This window comes from Apis florea, unplaced genomic scaffold (assembly GCF_048593485.1).
Source record: "Apis florea isolate Af1SG1 unplaced genomic scaffold, ASM4859348v1 contig_3034_pilon, whole genome shotgun sequence".
NCBI classification, from domain to species: Eukaryota; Metazoa; Arthropoda; class Insecta; order Hymenoptera; family Apidae; genus Apis; species Apis florea.
Window position 1 is genome coordinate 1,026,401 of NW_028256693.1, and position 19,681 is coordinate 1,046,081.

The 19,681-nt window shown below is 23.3% G+C and overlaps 2 protein-coding genes and 1 long non-coding RNA gene across 9 annotated transcripts; 1 reads left to right on the top strand and 2 right to left on the bottom strand.

Moving 5' to 3' along the window:
• Positions 1-48: 48 nt before the first annotated feature.
• LOC100863720 (GTP-binding protein 2) lies at positions 49-6,833 on the top strand. 6 transcript variants are annotated; one of them, XM_086907947.1, is made up of 9 exons: positions 282-687; positions 1,052-1,305; positions 2,427-2,705; positions 2,799-3,095; positions 3,227-3,487; positions 3,561-3,951; positions 4,026-4,311; positions 4,409-4,566; positions 6,475-6,833. In XM_086907947.1, exons 3-9 carry the CDS (start codon positions 2,429-2,431, stop codon positions 6,509-6,511), a joined length of 1,707 nt encoding a protein of 568 aa, XP_086764073.1. In that variant the 5' UTR covers positions 282-687; positions 1,052-1,305; positions 2,427-2,428; the 3' UTR covers positions 6,512-6,833. The 6 variants fall into 6 exon arrangements, with proteins under 6 accessions (XP_086764071.1, XP_086764073.1, XP_086764072.1 ...); XM_086907946.1 differs by lacking the exon at positions 6,475-6,833 and adding an exon at positions 6,089-6,220; XM_086907948.1 differs by lacking the exon at positions 6,475-6,833 and adding an exon at positions 4,671-5,781.
• On the bottom strand, positions 5,545-16,491 carry LOC100863842 (iris). Of its 2 annotated transcripts, XM_086907944.1 has the most exons (7): positions 16,018-16,155; positions 9,509-9,652; positions 9,387-9,419; positions 8,210-8,545; positions 7,872-8,128; positions 7,591-7,720; positions 5,545-7,408 (listed from the first exon to the last, which is right to left on the bottom strand). In XM_086907944.1, the coding sequence occupies exons 2-7, from the start codon at positions 9,584-9,586 to the stop codon at positions 6,476-6,478; spliced, it is 1,767 nt and encodes a 588-aa protein (XP_086764070.1). In that variant the 5' UTR covers positions 9,587-9,652; positions 16,018-16,155; the 3' UTR covers positions 5,545-6,475. The 2 variants fall into 2 exon arrangements, with proteins under 2 accessions (XP_086764070.1, XP_003691497.3); XM_003691449.4 differs by having other exon boundaries at positions 9,387-9,652; positions 16,018-16,491.
• Positions 16,492-16,626: 135 nt separating this feature from the next.
• Positions 16,627-19,614, bottom strand: LOC116413930 (uncharacterized). Its single transcript, XR_004224348.2, has 5 exons — positions 19,417-19,614; positions 18,288-18,453; positions 17,986-18,202; positions 17,712-17,902; positions 16,627-16,659 (listed from the first exon to the last, which is right to left on the bottom strand). It is a non-coding gene; the product is annotated as an uncharacterized LOC116413930 (long non-coding RNA).
• Between the last annotated feature and the right edge of the window lie 67 nt (positions 19,615-19,681).

Sequence of the window (19,681 nt, forward strand, 5' to 3'; positions counted from 1 at the left end):
CATGGAACTAATAAATTCTTTATCCTAAAGGTGGAGCCACAATGAAGATGTTCGCAGCGTCATCTTCAAAGGACATTCAATTTGAATTAACTCTTTCAAATATGATAAAACCACAGATAAGGTACAAAATAGATCTAACTATTCAATATATTTTTTTTATCCCATATTTCGGAGCTTTAGGACTCTATCATTTTAATATCATTTTTAACATTACTGATTCATTTATTTTTTTTTCCATTATATGAAATGATAAATGAATAGCGACTTGAACATGTTCTTTTATTTTGAAAATATAGTTACTGAAAAGATTCTAAAACCAATTTCACATTTGTGGCTGAATTGTCAAATTTGTATCAGAATATCTATCTATTACAATATACAATTTCGCTTAAAATATTAAAATTTTTAGTCAATAGATTAAGGAAAAAAGACAATAAAGTTCATCAATTAGATATCGAAGCCATCTTTTGAACACATTAATTTTGCAAAGAAGCAAGTATAGACAAAGAGAACAAATAGTGAAAAAAGGATAGAGATAGGTTAAAAATTGGAATCACTACCATTTTTAAATAAAATATAGATAACGAAAATATATAATAGGAAAAGAATATAGAAAGATAAAAATTAACTGTCATTAACATCATTTCTTAAATCCAAAGACATTTCTTCAATAATAGAAAAAATAAAGTAAGAATTTAAGATTAACGTCATCTTTTGAGTATTTTTAGAAAGTGTTTTTAATCCTGTTGATGCTAATTTCAATTCCTTCTCTAACTTTTTATGCTATCTTTGTTCTTCTCTCACTATTTGTTCTTGTCTATATTTTTTTTGCAAAATTTATAAAAAACGACTCTATATCTGTTTTATTTTATTGATTTATAATGCATGAGAATAATAATTTTAAAAAGACTATTTTTAAAAAATTATTTTTAATGTTAACTTTATTACTGTTTTGTAATTGAATTGAATATTGAATTGAATATAATTCTTACATTCAATACTAAATAGTAATATATCAAACAATCTAATTTTTGTACAATCGGTATTTCAGAACATGATACAGAAATTTCATAAGGTTGTAAATCTATTTTATACCTCCTTTATGTTTGAGTGTATAAGAATGGATTGGTATAGTTGGTAACGCAAGCAGATCTTGATTCAATCATATTCGGTCAAGTGGTGAAAAAAACAGAAGGGAAAGTGAGAGGTTCGCATGTGTTATTCAACGTTAGAGTAGGTGTCAAACGTAATTTCGATTTCGGGAATACACGTCTGTAAAGAGAAAGCAACTATCTGTAAAATGCAGTAAGTTTTAAGTGATTTCTCGGTGAATCATTATAAATGCGTAGCTAACTCATGACATTTCATCATATAGATATCATTTTCAATTTTGCAATATATTTTATCCTATACAATATAATTTTTTAATTTTGTAATTTTATTATTAATTTAGCAGATGTAATCATGCTAAATTAACTACTACCCACACATACATTCTCACACTCAGTTACGAACGCTTGTTTGCATACTGTTTTGTTTTCGTTTTAGTTGTATTATATATATGTACAGCTGTTATAGCGCTGTATGATACATTGATTTGGCGCGTTTAAATGTCTTATAAATTGTTCTTCTAAATATACGTATTTCAAGTATACTGAACCTTGAAATCTCTATGAATGTATTAATTTAAAATAAAAACGAGAAAAGATATTTATTTCATAATTTACTTAATTTAATAATATAAATATTATTTATGGGAATAATATAATTTTTCAAATAAAATAAATATGATATAAGAAAATAAATATTTAATATGATTATTTTTTTTAATGTTTATTCTATTATAAAAATCTTGTCTAAATATATTCTAATTTTATATTATTCTATCTTATATCTCAATAATATTTCTCTTGATGCAATATAAAACTTAAAATTTTCAAAATAAAATTTTGTAAATAATTAAAATAATTAATTCTGGATTTTATAAATTTATTTAAAAATTTTAAATATTACTCTCATATTTTTTATTGTTTTAATATTAAAATAATTTTTGTTATATTAATATTAATCTAAGAATAATATAATATAATATATATATGGATATTGATTGCTGTAATATTATACTTTATATATATGATACATATGATTATACTTTATACATATAATACATATGATTTAAGATATTTATATATGATGCAATGTCATATGATGCAACTTATAATTTATGAAGTAATAATGAACTAGATTTTATTTAAGATTATTGGTCACAATAGCAAAAGAATTTTATGATCATTAATAATTTAAATTTTAATTTATTGATTAAATAATAAATTATTAATAATTTTAATTCCTTAATATTGAATAAAAATCATTGAAATTTATTAAACTGTTTTGACATAAATTTTATTGTCTCTCATCTCTTGCAGATATGGAGTCATTTTTCGAATTGTTTGATCCAGATAACGATAAGAATACTCGGAAAAATATTTGGAATAACTCAGAAAATGAAATAAATCGAATATCAGATTGTGAAAATTTAAGTAGTGATGATGATCAAGAGGAAAGGCTACCACCAGAACCTGAACAGGGTAATATTGAATATAAACTAAAACTCATAAATCCATCTAGTCAACGATTTGAACATCTTGTAACACAAATGAAATGGCGTCTTAGAGAAGGTCATGGAGAAGCTATATATCAAATTGGTATAAAGTTATTTTGATTTTTAATTAATTAATTAAATATCTTCTATCTAATTATTAGTTATTATATTTTAATTATTTAATTCATATTATTAGGTGTTGAAGATAATGGAAAATTAACAGGTTTAACAAAAGAAGATATGAAGGCATCATTGAAAACTTTAAATGATATGGCAGCTAGATTAGGTGCTACAACACGTATACTACGTCAAAGACTTGCCAATTCTAAAAATAAAAATATGTCCACATGCAGTAACAACAAAGATGAAAGACAGATAGCAGAAGTTTTAGTAAAAAAATTAAGAAAAGGAGATAGGGAAGATCAAGATAGTATTGTTGATTTGAGACTTGCTGTTACTGGTGCACAGGATGCTGGAAAATCAACTCTCTTAGGTGAGAGGATTAGCAGAGGACATTTAAGGTAGAGAAATATACTTAGAATTTACTCTGCTAAATTCATTGTTTGTTTAGTTAATAAAATTTTAAATGAAACATAAATTTTAATATCCAAAAAATGTATATAGGTGTATTAACCCAGGGTGAATTAGATAATGGTAGAGGAAGAGCAAGGCTAAATATGTTGCGTCACCTTCATGAGATAAAAACAGGCCGTACATCATCAATATCACATGAAATTATAGGATTTGATAATGAAGGACACGTTTTAAATTACGCAGAAATGGCAACAGCAGAAGAAATATGCGAGCATGCGTCGAAAGTTGTTACATTTATAGATTTAGCTGGTCATCGCAAATATTTAAGAACAACGGTACTCGGTCTTACAGGTATAGTAATTCGGATTATTTCAATAATTTGTTTAGTTTAAGCTAATAAAATAGTGATTGATTTTCTTTTCAGGATATTCACCTCATCACGTAATGTTAGTTGTAGCACCACCTATGAATGAAGCGTCGCAAGAACATATGGCATTATGCCTTACATTGAGACTTCCATTTTTTATAGTTGTAAACAAGATTGACCTTGGTTTTTGTAGTACACCCGAAACGATAAATCAGTTAGAGAATGCTATTAACGCACAAGGATATTCAAAGCAATTAATAATGTATAATAATAGTCAAATGTCGTGGGATTTTGAATCAGATATAATACCTGTGTTTAATGTAAGTTGTGTTACTGGAGAAGGTTTGGAAGATTTAACAAATTTTATAAAAAATTTGTCATCATATAATGTAAATTCTGCAGATTCAGATTCTGAATCGTGTTTATTTCAAATTGATGAAACTTTCAGGTACTTTTTTCTAAAAATATCATTAGATTATATTTAATAACTATATAAACTATAAATTATTTCATTCCAAATAGAGTAGCAGGTTTGAATGAACCTGTTTTGGGAGGATTACTCGTGAAAGGAGCAATTGCTCTTGGAACTCGATTATTAGTGGGCCCTTTACCAGATGGCGAATTTAGTCCCGTTAAGGTCGTTAGTTTACATCGTAATAAAGCTCCATGTTGTCTAGTAAGAGCATCGCAAAGCGCTAGTTTAACATTAGCACCGTCAACAAATCGAAGTCCCCCTTTACCTCATCTACGACCTGGAATGGTTTTGATATCAGTATGGGATCAGCCTCATGCGACACTTTTTTTTCAGGTATATCCAATATATTAATATCTCATATAAAATGTATGTAAAATTTAAATAAATAATTAACTAACAATTTTACACAATTTTTATAAATATCTTTTAGGCAACTGTATTAATAGTATATCATGCGACTGCAATATTTTCTGGTTTTCAAACAACTGTGCATGTAGGAAATGTAAGACAAACATGTATTATAAAAGGAATAATGGACGCGAAGGACAGAGGTTTACAGACAAACGATACAGCGTCTGTGCTATTTAGGTTTGTTAACCATCCAGAATATTTGCATGTCGGTATGCGATTACTACTACGAGAAGGTCGTACTAAGGGAATTGGCAAAATAACACAAATATTTCCACTAATAGGTCAACAGAACAGTATGCAGTAAATTAAATAAAATTTTATTTATAAAAAAGTATTAGAATGTGCAAAACGTTTACGAAGATATAAAGAAATTTAATTACTTGAATTACTAGATGTTATTACATCATGCGCCTAGCATAAGTATCATAAATTATACATATTTGTTATAAAACAAATAAGGAAAATTCTTTTTGTTTTCGAATTTAATCTTTTAAAGTAGAGACATTTTTTATAAGAAAAACAAATACGAGATATTTTTAACAATTTTTTGTAAATTTTTTTCTGTTTAAAAAAATTGTATATTATTAAGAATAGGATAACAAATGAAGCAGCAAACATGAACAATATTAAATGACAATTATTTGTTTATAACTTAAATACTTTTGCTTTAGGTGCATTAGTTTTGTTGTGAAGAAAAGAAATCTTAAAATTTCTACTATTATTTTATTATTGTGATTATAATCATATCTTCGTTTCATTATTATGGAATTTATTTATGGATTGATTATTTATGAAATGATTTATTTCGTCATGAAATAACATGAAATGAAAGATCATTTTAACTATTTACTGTCATCTTTTTGTGTGTGACGTTCAAATTTAAAATTTTTTCATGAGAGCAATCATTATAATAATGTAATGTTTCTCTATAAATAATTTGATCTTGACTACAAATCTATTTGTTTTGCTAGTATTTAAAAAAATAAGGAATTAAAGAAGTTTATAGTTGATTAAATGCAGAATAAATATTTTTGCGATCGATTATTGTCATAAAATGATAAATATCGAATGCAATATCGTCTTTCATTCATAAAACTTTAAAGAAAAAATTATATTATATATTATAAATCGTACGTATAAATCTGTCAAAGAAAGTTATTGAAGATGGTTGTATTTACGTATATCTTGAAATTAAAAAAAAAATTACAAATGATAAAATTTGTAAAATTATTTGAAAATATTACATATCTTATAAAATATATTAAAATGTGTTATAAATTACGGTACAGCCGTCCAAAAAAAAGATTTTGATTTTTTTTGATTTATGTTAAATTTTAAGTATGATCTTGTATTATATTGTAAAATATTTTAAATAAAACAAAAAAACATCTATATAGAGTGGATTTTTTTATATCGTAGAAAGAAAAGTTTTCGTTAAAAAATATCTATATTCATTGTCTAAAGAAAAAATAGATTTAAAAAAATGATTTGAAATCATTTAAAATATATCCCAAAATATTTTTATCATTGTTTATGCATTAATTAATTTTTATAATTAAAAAAAAACATTTATTCATTGTGACTATATGAAATCATTAAATAAATAAGACAATGTATAAAAATGCAATCCAACTTAATGTTATATTGCACTTAAGAATAAAATATCATATTAAATTCTGAAAAAATACTGTTCCAATAGGAAATGCAGATTTATCATCTATAAAATTATTGCAACTTGCATATTTCATAATTACACGCACAATATCTATAAAAGAATAAAAGAAGAATTATATAAATAAATCATGTGCAAGTATTTGTAACTTCTCATCACATTCAAATAAAAGAGTCCTTCAAACAAGCTGATTTTTTATAATCTTTGTACAAAATACAATTATTCGTTCAAAAATGATAATTTCCCGCATGACTAGCAGTAAAAGAGACGCCAGAAAAAGAAACGCGAGCTTTGAGGATAATCTGAGATAAATAAATATAAAAAAAAATGGTATAAAAGAAAGTTAATAATTATTCAATATGATTACTTTCGGTAATCATCTTTATCGTCACTAAAAAATATTCTTGTTTCAGATTACGTGTTCTGGTAGTTCGGAGCGGGAACATTTAACGTGCCCCAAAAGAATACGAGTCTTGTTGGATCATGCCTGATGAAAAAGATGAATGGTCGATTTGCCATGAGCCTCTTCTGATTTCCATCACGCTCTAGCACAATGCTAGTCACGACTGCGGCCTCGGTACCCTTTTCCGTAATATCAATCTCCACTTTTTGAAGAACTTTAGAAGCGAAGAGATGAGGATTCACTAAATTGCCACTATTCCTCAGATCGTCCAATCCAAATGAAGGAAAATTTTTTTGCTTTACATAATTTAAAAAGTCCTGATTGATCGGTCTACTCTGTCTTCTGTTTCTTCTTGTTTGTTTATTTTCCTGGAAGCGATATTTATTTTCTTCAAGATTTACAACTTTTGCATGATCGTTATTTTCTGCGGTTCTCTCTTCCGTTCTATACAAATTTCTATCTTTTTTCTCTTTGACGTCACGAACATTGCGAATTTTTCTAATGGAAAACCCATTTGTCCATTGTTCCACAGAATAGCCACGAATCTTATCCTCGTATACGAAGGAATTTCTTTTCATCATGCGACTATTTACCCTTTTATCTTGAATTGAAATACGAGAAGAAATATCTTCGTAATTCTGTTGACGTGCATTCGTTCTATTACTTCTTGATAATATTTCATTTTGGTTGTTTTTACTCTTGCCTTGAGATATGAGACTCAAATCCGCTAATTCAGGATCAAATAAAGACTTCACGCCTAACGCAGCAAGTATAGGTTCTAAATGCAATGTGCTGCTCAGCTTCATTCGTGGCATACCAATGATACAAGTTTCATTTTTCATATTCTTAACTAAATTTTCAATGATGTCAACTGTTAGTTTATTTTGAAATTCTCGAAGAGCTTTCGCACCTGGATTTTTCGGAAGAAGAATATACATTGAAATCTGCAAAAGATATTGCAGAATGATTTGACAAAATTTCAATGATTTATAAAAATCATATCTTTAATTATAATATTTAGAATTAATTTTATTTATAATTAGATTAATTTTATTTCTTAAATTTAAATAAAATATATTAAATGAAAATACATTACAAATATCTGTTACATTTATAAAATACTTACTTCGTGACCTTTATATGGAAGACCAAGAATTTTTATTCCCAATTGTTTATCTTCATAAAAAGGAAAAGTGCCTGCATTGTACATCATGTCTACTAGAATTGATTCATTTGGCTCAACGTAAAATAGTGTCCTAATTAAACAATTAATTGTACAATATTGATACATCGCAATTTTATAATCATAGCAATTATTAAACATCAACAAATAATTATTAAAAAGATAATTATTAAAATGACTTTAGATATATATATTTTATAAATTTTTTAATAAAAAGAATATACCTTTTTGTAAATCCTGTTAAGAAGTGTTGATTCCATTCACCATTGAAATAAAGCGCCGACAAAAGAATCATCATAGTGTTTGGACTAGGCACATCATCCAAAATTTTTGAAATTTTTCCCATCGTCTTCTGATTTACCCATGTATTTATTATATCCATTGCCGCTTTTCCTTTTCTTGTGAAGTCTACGTTGATTAACTCATTTTCATAAACATTCTTGCTCAGTGCTTTGAATTGTGGCAATATTGGAAATCCATCCTAAATTAAAATTATCCATAATATATGTTCGTTTTACTTAAAATAAAAATGTTCAATTTGCTCGTGAAAGAAAATCTTTACCTGGACATATGAGGCTGTAGCAAAATCTACACGTGGTCTAGGAGATCCATCTATCTTGGTGTGGAGTTTCGTCAACAATAGGCCAAACATCTGATGAACAATCTCAGAGTTTTGTGAGATATCAATACCACTTTCGAGTCCAAGTACTCTAGACACTTCGTTGAAAGTTCTGCCAGCAGAACCCGCAAAAACAATCGCTAATGTCACTGTGAGGCTGATCGGCGAGAAAATTATATTATCTTGTTGACCCATTAAAGACATGTCTCGAGTTCTATAAATCTGTCGTTCTACGTCCAAGGCAAATTTTAATACTCCATTAACAATAATATTGTTTACCTGAAATTATTTTTATTTATTATTTTTATGATATACTTTAATTTAATTAATTTCTGATAAAAAGTATTTTAATAATCAATGGTTTATATATATATATCTTCCAATTATTACATCAAATAAATTATAATTAATATATATAATTTATTATACATATAATATAATTATAATAATAAGTTAATATTATATCAAATAAAAATCTTGATTCGATTGATTGAATACAATCTTAATCGTTAATCATCAATTATATTAAATATTGTTCAATATTGATTGATAAATTATCAAATATTTTTGAAAAAATATTAATACATATAAAATATTTTTTAATAATATTTTATATAAATTTTATTTGTAAATTTGCTTGAAAATCATATATTGTAAATAAAAACAACAAAAAAATCAGCAGAGAATAAAATACCTAATATCAATACTTATATTTCTAAATGAATTTTCTTGATTCTTATTGTATAGAATATCATAGATCTGCAATTTTTTGTTGAAATTCAGTTTGTATGTATTTTCAAACATTTCAAAACTTTATATGTATTATATCATATGAAGTAACGGAAAAAAATTCATTATGAATATTATTATTGAAATATTAACTCATTAAATTATGAAATTTTAAGGTCACTATTCAACAAGTTGTTTTTAATGAATAGCTTGCATCACTGATGCTGTCTTTTATCTATCATGAATATCTCAAGAATATTTCACAATGTGTAAACTTAAATATTTTTATTTTTTTTTTTGTGACTCATATGATTACATTTATTTCTTAAAACTTCCATCAAAGAAATATTAAAACTTTTCATTGAATATTTTAAAATATCTTTCTACTTACATGATCGCTCCAGCCTTGCAGCGTGTTCTCCATCTGAACAGGATACATTGTTGCATTTTGCAATTCATCGGGTATCATAGATTGTAACGAAATCATTGGTGGTTGTGAATTTGTAGGATTACCTTTAATCGCAGAACTTGCAATATTTGAATACAGATTCGGAGGAATAGTTGATAAATTTCTGAGCCGATTATATTCATCAGGATAGATCAATTGACCAAAAGCACTGGTCATAAGGCTTAAGAATATCAATGTAGTCACCATTGCTGCAAAAAATATGAATATTGATCAATAAGTATGTAATTATTTAATTAATGAAAATTAGATCTTATTAATTGCAGCATTATAAAATCATTTTTTTATTTAAGTTTTCAACAATATCATATATATTTAATATAATTTGACATTGAATCATTAATTCTATTTGTTATTTCACTATTTGATAAAAATTTAATATAACAAGACAAATACTAAGCATTGATAAAAAGATTAAAATAGAAATTTTTATCATTAAAACTAATTAATTCGCAGCTGTTAAGATGAATGACGAAATTCTCTCCAAAGGAAAATTCTAAAATTGTTTGTACTGTATTCCTTTGAAAATCATTTTATCTCGAGCAATTTCATAACTTTATAATTCTATTAATATTTCTAATATAAATAGTTGCAAAAGTCAATATTTCAATTTTTTTTCGCATAACTTTATAATTGTAAGTTTCAATCAATTTAATTTTCTCACAGTATTAACAAAAAGCTGTATAAATATTGTTTTCTGAAAGCAGTTAGAAATTTTATCTTTTTTAAGTCAGAAACATCATAAATGATAAAAACTCAATAGCAGTTTTTGCCAATTACAGAAAGTTAATATGATTCTTAATGAAGCAATGAAGCAATCGAATTTTATGGCTATAACTCAAGCATTAACTTTTAAGTTTTATTGACATTTTTAATCCGATGACAAGAAAAAAAACATACATTCGATTGATATGAATGAGAAAGAATAACAAAAAAGAATATATATAGCGAAATATAAACTCATAAAATTATTATCAATTGAAAATTATTTTAACTATATATATTTATATTTAATCTTATATTTGATCTTATATTTGATCTTATTTTCATCAATAAAATTATGAGAATATATTTTTATAAAAGAAAAATTAATATAGAAATTCAATTTTTCTCTAATTAAATATTAACAAAATAGAATTGAACAAATTATTCCGAAATGATCGTTTCTTTGTTGAGTGAAGGTAATGGACTGATGTGAATTCTAGATACAAAATCATATGTTTGCCATTTATGGAGGTACCATTATCATTATGTACATTCGTTTCTTGATCATATCGATTTTAAATATAGACTGTTTTTTTTTTGCAATTATAGAATAACATCAAACAATAATTTAGAATTGAAATAATTAATATTAAAGTTCAATAAATACAATGAGAAAAAATATAATAAAAAATAAAGCTGTTGAATTTCTGCTTGTTTTATATATTTATTTCAATATATTAATTTTTTTTTAAAGGAATTTACTAAGATCAGAAAGGAATAATTCATTTTATTCTTCAATTGATATGTAATATTAAAAAATATTTTGTATATATCTAAGAACAATAATATAATGTAATAATAACAATATATTTTAATGTAATATTAACATAAATATTATTGTAATATAATATTAATAATATATTGAGGTTATGGAATCATCTCAATAGAGAAATTATAATTTGTTGTTTATTAATTATTGAACATATTATTAATTTTCGAAAAATCGTATCGTAATCAAGACTTTAATAATTTTTCTTTCTTAACATGAAATACAATCTGAATTAATAAAATAATAAAATAATATGTAACCTGTAAGGATTTTAACCTCTTTTTCTCTTTTCTTCAAAATTAATAATGATATTTATCAAATAACTAATAAAATAAAAAAATATACTTATTTAATTTCTCTTTAATGAATAAAATCTTCAATGAATAAAATAACACATTTATAATCTATAAATTATAAATATTAATAATTCTTTCATGTTATGAAACTTGTTTAATGTTATATTATTTATTTTTTTTCTTGCATGTAAAAATATATGCATGAAAATAAAGATCATGTTATTTGAATATTATATTATTATACTAGTTTATATTAGAATATTATTAATTTTAGTTAAGTCATTTATTTCTATAAAATATATTTAAACTTCAAGAATATATGCATTATTTATCTGTTCCAAGATGTTTGTTGAAAAAATAATGAAGATCAAAAGAAATATTTTATATATACAATTTTATACATTAACTTCAGAAATGGATATATATATATTTATAATAAAAAAAAAATAGTTGATAAAAATAACTGCCTGTTGTAATCTCAATTATCAATTTTTAATTAATCAGGTTCTTATAACGATGTATTGCTGTTTGTTTGTTGATTCATAATTCTACTGCATTATTATTCTATTGCAATGTAACATTTCTATAAATATTTTCTATTTATATATTTTATTTTTTTTTTTTATTCTTTTCACGATATTATTTCTATACTTGAATTTTAATTCTACAATGATAGATCACTAATCGAAATTATCCGTTTTTAAATAGGAAATAAATTTTTCTTAAAAAATATTTATTTTCCAAAAATAAATAAAGAATATCTCTTTTTTTTTTTGAGAAAATATTTTATTGAAAAATATATTTTTAATATTATTAAAAGTATTATAGTAAAAGTTATTCTTTCAAAATTATTGATTACGTACAATTTATCATAAAAATTATTGAATACATAGAATAAGAAATCTCATCCAATGAGAGTTCATTCTGTTACTTATATTCCCCTTGTCTATATATACATATATATATAATTTTAATCGAAAAATTCCAAGATGTAAGAATAATTGTGATTAACAACGTCTATAACTATTCTCATTATTATACGAAATATAAAAACAATGATGCTAACATCGAGTCAAGCTCATTGTCTTAAAAACAATTCTTTCATTGTTCCTCAACCATGAATAAGAACATTAACACATTCCTGTTTCACACGAGCAGTTAAGTATCAACAATGTATTCGATGATTTTATTACATTAAAATACTTTTCTACGTTCGCATAATAATCTCGTGGAAGTGTGTCGTGTATCGATCGGGAAAACCCATTGATATTATCCGAAGTCATGATGAATGAGAATGCACACTGACACGTGACATCATGTTAATAGATTGTTTATAAGAATATAAAACGTATAACAAATGCAATGCGTCGTAAAATTGAATTAACCAGTAAATCTTTATAAACCGGAAGAAATCATTTAAAAGCGGAAAATATTTAAAACATCAAAGATAAAATAATCAAAGATGAATCTACTTGATTGCTAGTAAAACTTAACTTAAAGAGAGATGTTGAGAATTCAACTATAAATAATTTCTCATACAATTGGGTTTCTAAAACCCAACAATTTGTTAAGTTTCAAAAATTTGTAAATCATTTTTTTCCTTTAAATAAGATTAATTGAAAAAGAACAATATAGTCATGCTAATTTATTTTTTCATTTTCAAATCATCTATAATTTGAAGCGATGTAAAATTATATGTGTATACGTAAAATAAATTGATAAAATATTTGATATTTTAAAAACTTATCTTTTTAATTAAAGTTATGTTCAACTAACTTTCTTAAAATTCTACAGATTATAACTTCGATTCAAATCAATTCTTATATAGCTAATGTTGAAAAAGAAATGAAAATAAAAAGAATTATATAACGTTAGTATTTTATTATCATATAAATCTTTTATATTTCATTTTTGTTGAAATAATCAAGCAATCATCAAAGAATTTTAAAATTTCTAAATCTATTTTAAACATCTCAACTTTCGTTATCAAGTATCTACATTCCTGGAAACAGGTATTTATCTTAAAATTGAATCTGCATCTGCATGTAATTCTAATCGATCTTGAAGGATCGATATTCACAATAATGATTTCTCTTTTTATTATACACAAATGGCCACGAAGCTAATTCTACAATAAATTCCCAACTAAACAACTGTAGAATCTTGACAAGAATCATGAGCTCGATGACTCTCAATAATTATTCAATTCTCGTTATGCATATTAGAAAGGCTATTATATAATATATATAAATGTATTGAAAAGTATTAATAGTATCGAACAGGATTCAAGATTATCTTTGATTGAATAATGATTAGTTTAATCATTACGATTGATTAATTATTATAATTTTTATATCTTTTTTTATTTCTATATGTATGCCATATTATGCCATATATTTTCTGAATAAAATTATTTAATTGAGTTTGAATTTTTTAATTGAAAGAATAAATGAATATATAATCGATACTTTTGATAAATAATAATTTTATTGTTTATCTTTTCAAAGATTATTATAATCACAAATGAATTGAATTCAATTACTTAAAAGTTCAATTAACCGACTTCACTTTATGAAAATTTCTGTTTAATAATGATATGATTAATTTATTGATATCATTAGAATTGAATTTATATGTTATTTATATTAGAATTAACACATGATAACAATAAATGTTTTTTTTCTTGATTAATTTTACTCAAACTAATTTAAATAAAAATTCATGAAAGTTTAAGATTTAATAAAACTCATAAATATTTAATATTTAAAATCACAACTCTTTCAAAGTTTAATAATTCTAATGTTATATCATTAATATCACAATAAACTAGAATAAGATTTCTACCACAAATTACATTTTGTTTCTTATATTAATGTATAATATATTATGTAAGCAAGAATTATCTTAAGGTTAAATCTTGTTTAAAGCAAATACGTCAGTTATTTGTATAATTGATTTGAATATAAAACTTATCAAGTTTCCATATATATATGGTAGGCATCTCAAAAATAAACACAGACGTAACATATATATATTATTGGTAATTTCTAAGAAACCACATCATTAAATCATTAAAATCAAAAATTAATTAATTAGTTTATTAATTATGAGTAAGTCAATTATCAAATAACAATGGAATTTTCTAGCTTCTTTAAAATATGCATGCAATATGATTCTTATGATAGTAATATAGTTATATCATAATATCTTCTAGTATATCATAAGTTTAAACAAAAATTAATCTTTAATGTTCATATATCTATGTAATTTTGTAATTCTAAAGTAAATTAAATTTTTAAAAAAATAATTTAAAAATATTCGAATAAAAATTGTTGAAACTGAACATAGTTATCAAACTTTGATTAACAGAAAATTTTAATAAATAAAAAAAAAAAAGAAAAAAATAACACGTTGAAAATTTTTTATTCCATTATAACCGTCAATTGACTATCATTCTTCGACGCCATTAGATAATTCTGAGAATAATCGTTATTGTTTAAGAATAATAAACAGTTAAATTACTCTTACATATCTTTGTTACGAGTTTAGTGCCCTTGAATGAGCTTATGTTTCAAACGAATTTGTCATCAGTTAATTCATCATAGAAAACTATTGTAACACAGTTCTATAAAATTCTATAAATATTAAAATTTTATAAATTTTGGAAAACTTTTTGAAATTTGCTTAATATAGATGACGGATTCAAAGCATCATTCGAAACGATTTACGATTGTCACTGTTGTTTTTCCGTTTATTAAGTTATTGTCATATTTCTTGATGATATGATTTCTCAAATAATTACATGAATTGGCGCAAATTTTTAATCTATTAATTGTAATGATTCTTATTTAAGGATTATAAGAAAGAAAGAAATTTTATGGCCTTGATCTTTAAATAGAAATTTTTTAAGTAAAAGAATATGATTGAACAAAAAAATATCAGACTACCTGTTCGTATTTAAGAACAATTTTTACATATCACGAATGTGCAAATTTTCTTGAAAATTTGGAAAGAAAGTTCGTAAATATCATTTTACGTGTTTTATATTATATCAGATTTTGAATTTCAGATTGAGAATTTGTTTATAAGTACTAGAAAAATAAAATTATCCTTTGATCTTAAAGAAAAGCAAGATATAATAAAGACTTTTATGAAGAATTATCAAAGAATTATCAAAGAATTATAGCTTACATAATTTTATTACATTTTTGTGCATATGAAATATCGATTTTTAAATTTGATGAACCAATATCATCGATAAAATTCTTGACGTCAATAATTATCAATTATGGTGCTAACAATATTTATGATAAAGATATTTATATTTTGATTATGAATAATCGAAATATTCGTATAATTTTTTAATATAACATTAAATTCGGATAAAATATTATGTAAATAGCTAAAAACTTTTGCAATTTTAATGAACAAATTATTTGAAAAAAATGGAAATAAAAAGATCTTAATTTCAGCATTGAAAGGAAACTAAATTAATTAATAAAATAATAATAAATTAATCAATTTAGTTTTTGTTTTGATCTAACTAAAAAATCGATTTAGATTTAAAACTTTGAAAAAATATATCTAATATTCATAATAAAATGACTCCTTTACAAATCTCAAGTTTCAAACTTGTCATACCATATTCTTTTTAAAATTTTAATTTGAAAAGAACTCTTTTTTCAAATATCTCTCTTCTAAACAAAATCTTTGTCCTCTTACATACCTTTTCAAATGTTTTCTAAATCCGTTTGCTCCTTTTAAATGTCACGTCCTTTTCTTCTTCGTACTCGATTACCGGTTGCCTTCACCGATTTACATACAATTAAATCGTCAACATGGATTCTTTTCACAATTTCGTCAGTATTATTAATATACATATATACATATAACGGAATTGAATAAAATATTTAAGAGAATAAAATGTCGTGCCGTTTGATAAAATTATAGAGATCTCGTCCTCGCCGGCGAGAAGAATCGTGATATGAGACGTGCGGATCGATCAACAGCTACGACACGACTGATTGAATCGGCCTTCGTTATATTCCGTTGTATTTACTAGGTTCGTCTCTGTCGCCTTCTCATGCTCTACTCGTCCAGGTTGTGGTACATATATTTATAAATACAGTTTCGTAGATTATAGTGAGGTAAAGTTAAACCATCAGGTATCATTTTAGAGACATGTGTTGATCTAAATTATCTATATATAAATATCTATTATAATAACGATTATCAATAATCAGGAGATTCGAATTAAATTTATCTTTTGGGATTTCCCAAATTTCTTCATGATTTAAGAATATTTTGTTTTGATGGAAATAATAAATGGAGAATATGATTTTGAAATTACTGATTTATTTGATCTTTCCTGAAAGTGAAAAATTATTGAGAAATTATCAAATACGAATGTTTAAATTTGAATTAATATTTTGATATGAATAATTACTACGACGTTAAAAAAATTGAAGAAACGAAATTGATAATATATATAGAAAAAAAAATTAAATATTTTACCATAAATAAGTATAAAAATAATTGTTCTATTCAAAATAAAATCATCCTTTATAGTAAAGGGTAAAAGTTAAAAAGGTATAATTAAATAAAAATAAAAATTGATATCTTGCATTTTATGAAAAACTGAATTAATTATAAGAATTAAATTAAAATATAATATAAATAGTTATATTTATAATTATATATATTTTAAAAATTAAAAATATAATTTTATATATATAACTTTTGTGCAGGAAATCACGCAATTGTGATGATTGTATTTTCTATATAATTTCTAAGATAAGAAAGAATCATATAATAATATTTATTTTTTTGTTTTATTATTTTTTTCTATATATTTTCTATATATATTTTCTATATATAATAATAAGAATATCTATTATTATTTTTTTATCGTGATATTTTAATAATATTCTTTTTATATTTTCTTGCATATAATATATATATTATAATATATTAATATAATATAATAAATTCTTGCAATACCTATCATTTTATTTATGAACCAAATATTTAAAAAAAATACATATTCTTTTTTTTTTTTAATAAAAATATCATGCAGTAAAAGTCAACTGATTAATCTTTTCATTTTTAATATATCATTATTAATGTATACTATCAACTAAAATTCCAGAAATAGATTCCAAGAAAATTATTCATTCATAGATACTTATATCTTTTATTGAATGATGATATCTTATTTGTTCAATTGACATATAGTAAAATTTACGGTAACATGATTGCACATTTTAAGGATTTATTTCTCGAAAAAATGATTCGACAATATTGAAAAAAAAAATAAATTCAATTCCAATAGTAAAGCTTCTTCTAAATGATCCATTCTTGGGAAAATCCATATACGTATCTTATTCGTATCTTATCTTATAGTATTTATAATATACATACATTATAAATTACATGCCATGAGGAAATTCAAACAATCGATGATTATGTGGATCACCGGAACCATGGGATTCGTATCTTCAATGAGCATATCAATTTCATCATGCAAATTACTTGCTTCCATCTATACCCCTCAAATTGAGATATAGCAATCGATAAAACTAATAAGGATCATGGACTTTGAGGGAAAAATCCTGCAGATAATTAATTGCATGTTATAAATAGAAAATCGATTATTGATTTAATCATTTTCTCTTGTAACTATTTTTATGCATACATTTATTTAATCATATAAAGATCTTTTTATAAATCCATTTTCTCGAATCGAAAACATTGCTGCACACTACATGAATAAATTTTCGTAAAAATCATATGTTATTTATTATTTATTTTAATCATTGCCCGATTCTTATTCATTTACTATTAATCTCTTGTTCATTTACTCATTCATTTGTTAATTCGTCAAAAATTAAATATTTCTTCAATTGTTATTTCTAATTAATATAATTATTTATATGATTAATATGCAATTATTTTATATTTGTTGTATATAAATAATAAATTAAATTTGTTTATTACATTTTATATCATATTTTATTATATCTTATTCTAAATAACTTTTGTCTAATATTGTCGTGATAATATGAAATTTTACGAAAGATTCCAATGGAATTTTTTCGAAAGTGACGAATTCAAATTGATAAAAATTAGGTTCCTTTTGGATGAAGAAGTTTAAACTGAAATACTGAAAAATAAAATTTTAATAAATTGTTTTAATAGAAATTTTGATGATACAAAGAAAATATAATATAGAAATATTATATATATATATATATATATATATATATATATATATATATAATAAAGAAACGCAAAAATATAATACAGAAACGCATTTTGTAAATTGTATATAATATAACAAATTGTATTATAATAAAAAACATTTCATATATATAAATGTATTCAAAAATAGAATTTCATTTATATTTGATTTTAAAAAAATGTTTGTTGAAAATACCAAGTTTTGTTATTGAAAGTTATGATTAATTATTGGTGTTATAATTAAAATATTTCATTATTAACACAAGATTTAATTCCAATAGTATCATTACTCAAGACAAAATAAATTTTTAATATAATTCTTTGTTTTTGAATTGTATATTAATTCAACCAATTATTAATTGATATTTATTTAAGTTATTGGAAATTTTTATTTATAAAATTGATATTTATTATGTATTAAATTTATGATAATATACATTTATAGCAATATAGTAAAAATATTGTTAAGAGAACAAAATATTTTCATTATTTCATGATTCGATTTATTGATTGCATATTATAGGGTTAAAAAATTGTGTTGATAATATAAACAAAAGAATCCTGTTCAAAGGATTTTTATGTTTCTTTAATATGAAAATAAATTATCAAAATAAAACGTTTTTTGTGCTTAGTTTAAATATGCATAACTAGTAATCTACAATATATTTTAAAGTTAAAAGATTTTATAAAAGAATTTAAATAATTTTAATTGCATTTATTTCTTAAATATAATTATTTATGTTAATTTTATGTTATGTAAATTTTATGAAATACAAAACAAATACGAATAAAAGAATTTAATAACAAATTTTTTATGAAATATAATTTCATAAATATTAATTTTTCTTTTTTTTGTTTTCATCCAAAAAGAAATATGTTTGATAACCTTTCTATTAAGATTGTCCTCGTTCCAAAAACAGACATTTAACTTATTCAGACATTATCTCCACTATTCATATTATTTGTAACTTATAATGGAGATTTTATTCTATATATATACAATAAAATATAAAAAAATATGCAGTAACGATTAATTTTACATATATATTTTCACACGCACATATATACACACACATACACATGTATATAACAATAAGAAAATTTCTTTTAATAAAAAATTTTTTATCTTAAATATTAGTTATATTATCAAA

Bases quoted from the DNA above. Each gene is read 5' to 3' on its own strand.
- LOC100863720 (XM_086907945.1), top strand. From the start codon at position 2,429: ATGGAGTCATTTTTCGAATTGTTTGATCCAGATAACGATAAGAATACT. The intron at 2,706-2,798 runs GTATAAAGTTAT...TCATATTATTAG, and splicing joins AGAAGCTATATATCAAATTG to GTGTTGAAGATAATGGAAAA. The intron at 3,952-4,025 runs GTACTTTTTTCT...CATTCCAAATAG, and splicing joins CAAATTGATGAAACTTTCAG to AGTAGCAGGTTTGAATGAAC.
- LOC100863842 (XM_003691449.4), bottom strand. From the start codon at position 9,650: ATGGTGACTACATTGATATTCTTAAGCCTTATGACCAGTGCTTTTGGT. The intron at 8,546-9,386 runs GTAAGTAGAAAG...AAATAATTTCAG, and splicing joins TGCAAGGCTGGAGCGATCAT to GTAAACAATATTATTGTTAA. The intron at 7,409-7,590 runs GTAAGTATTTTA...TATCTTTTGCAG, and splicing joins TTCCATATAAAGGTCACGAA to ATTTCAATGTATATTCTTCT.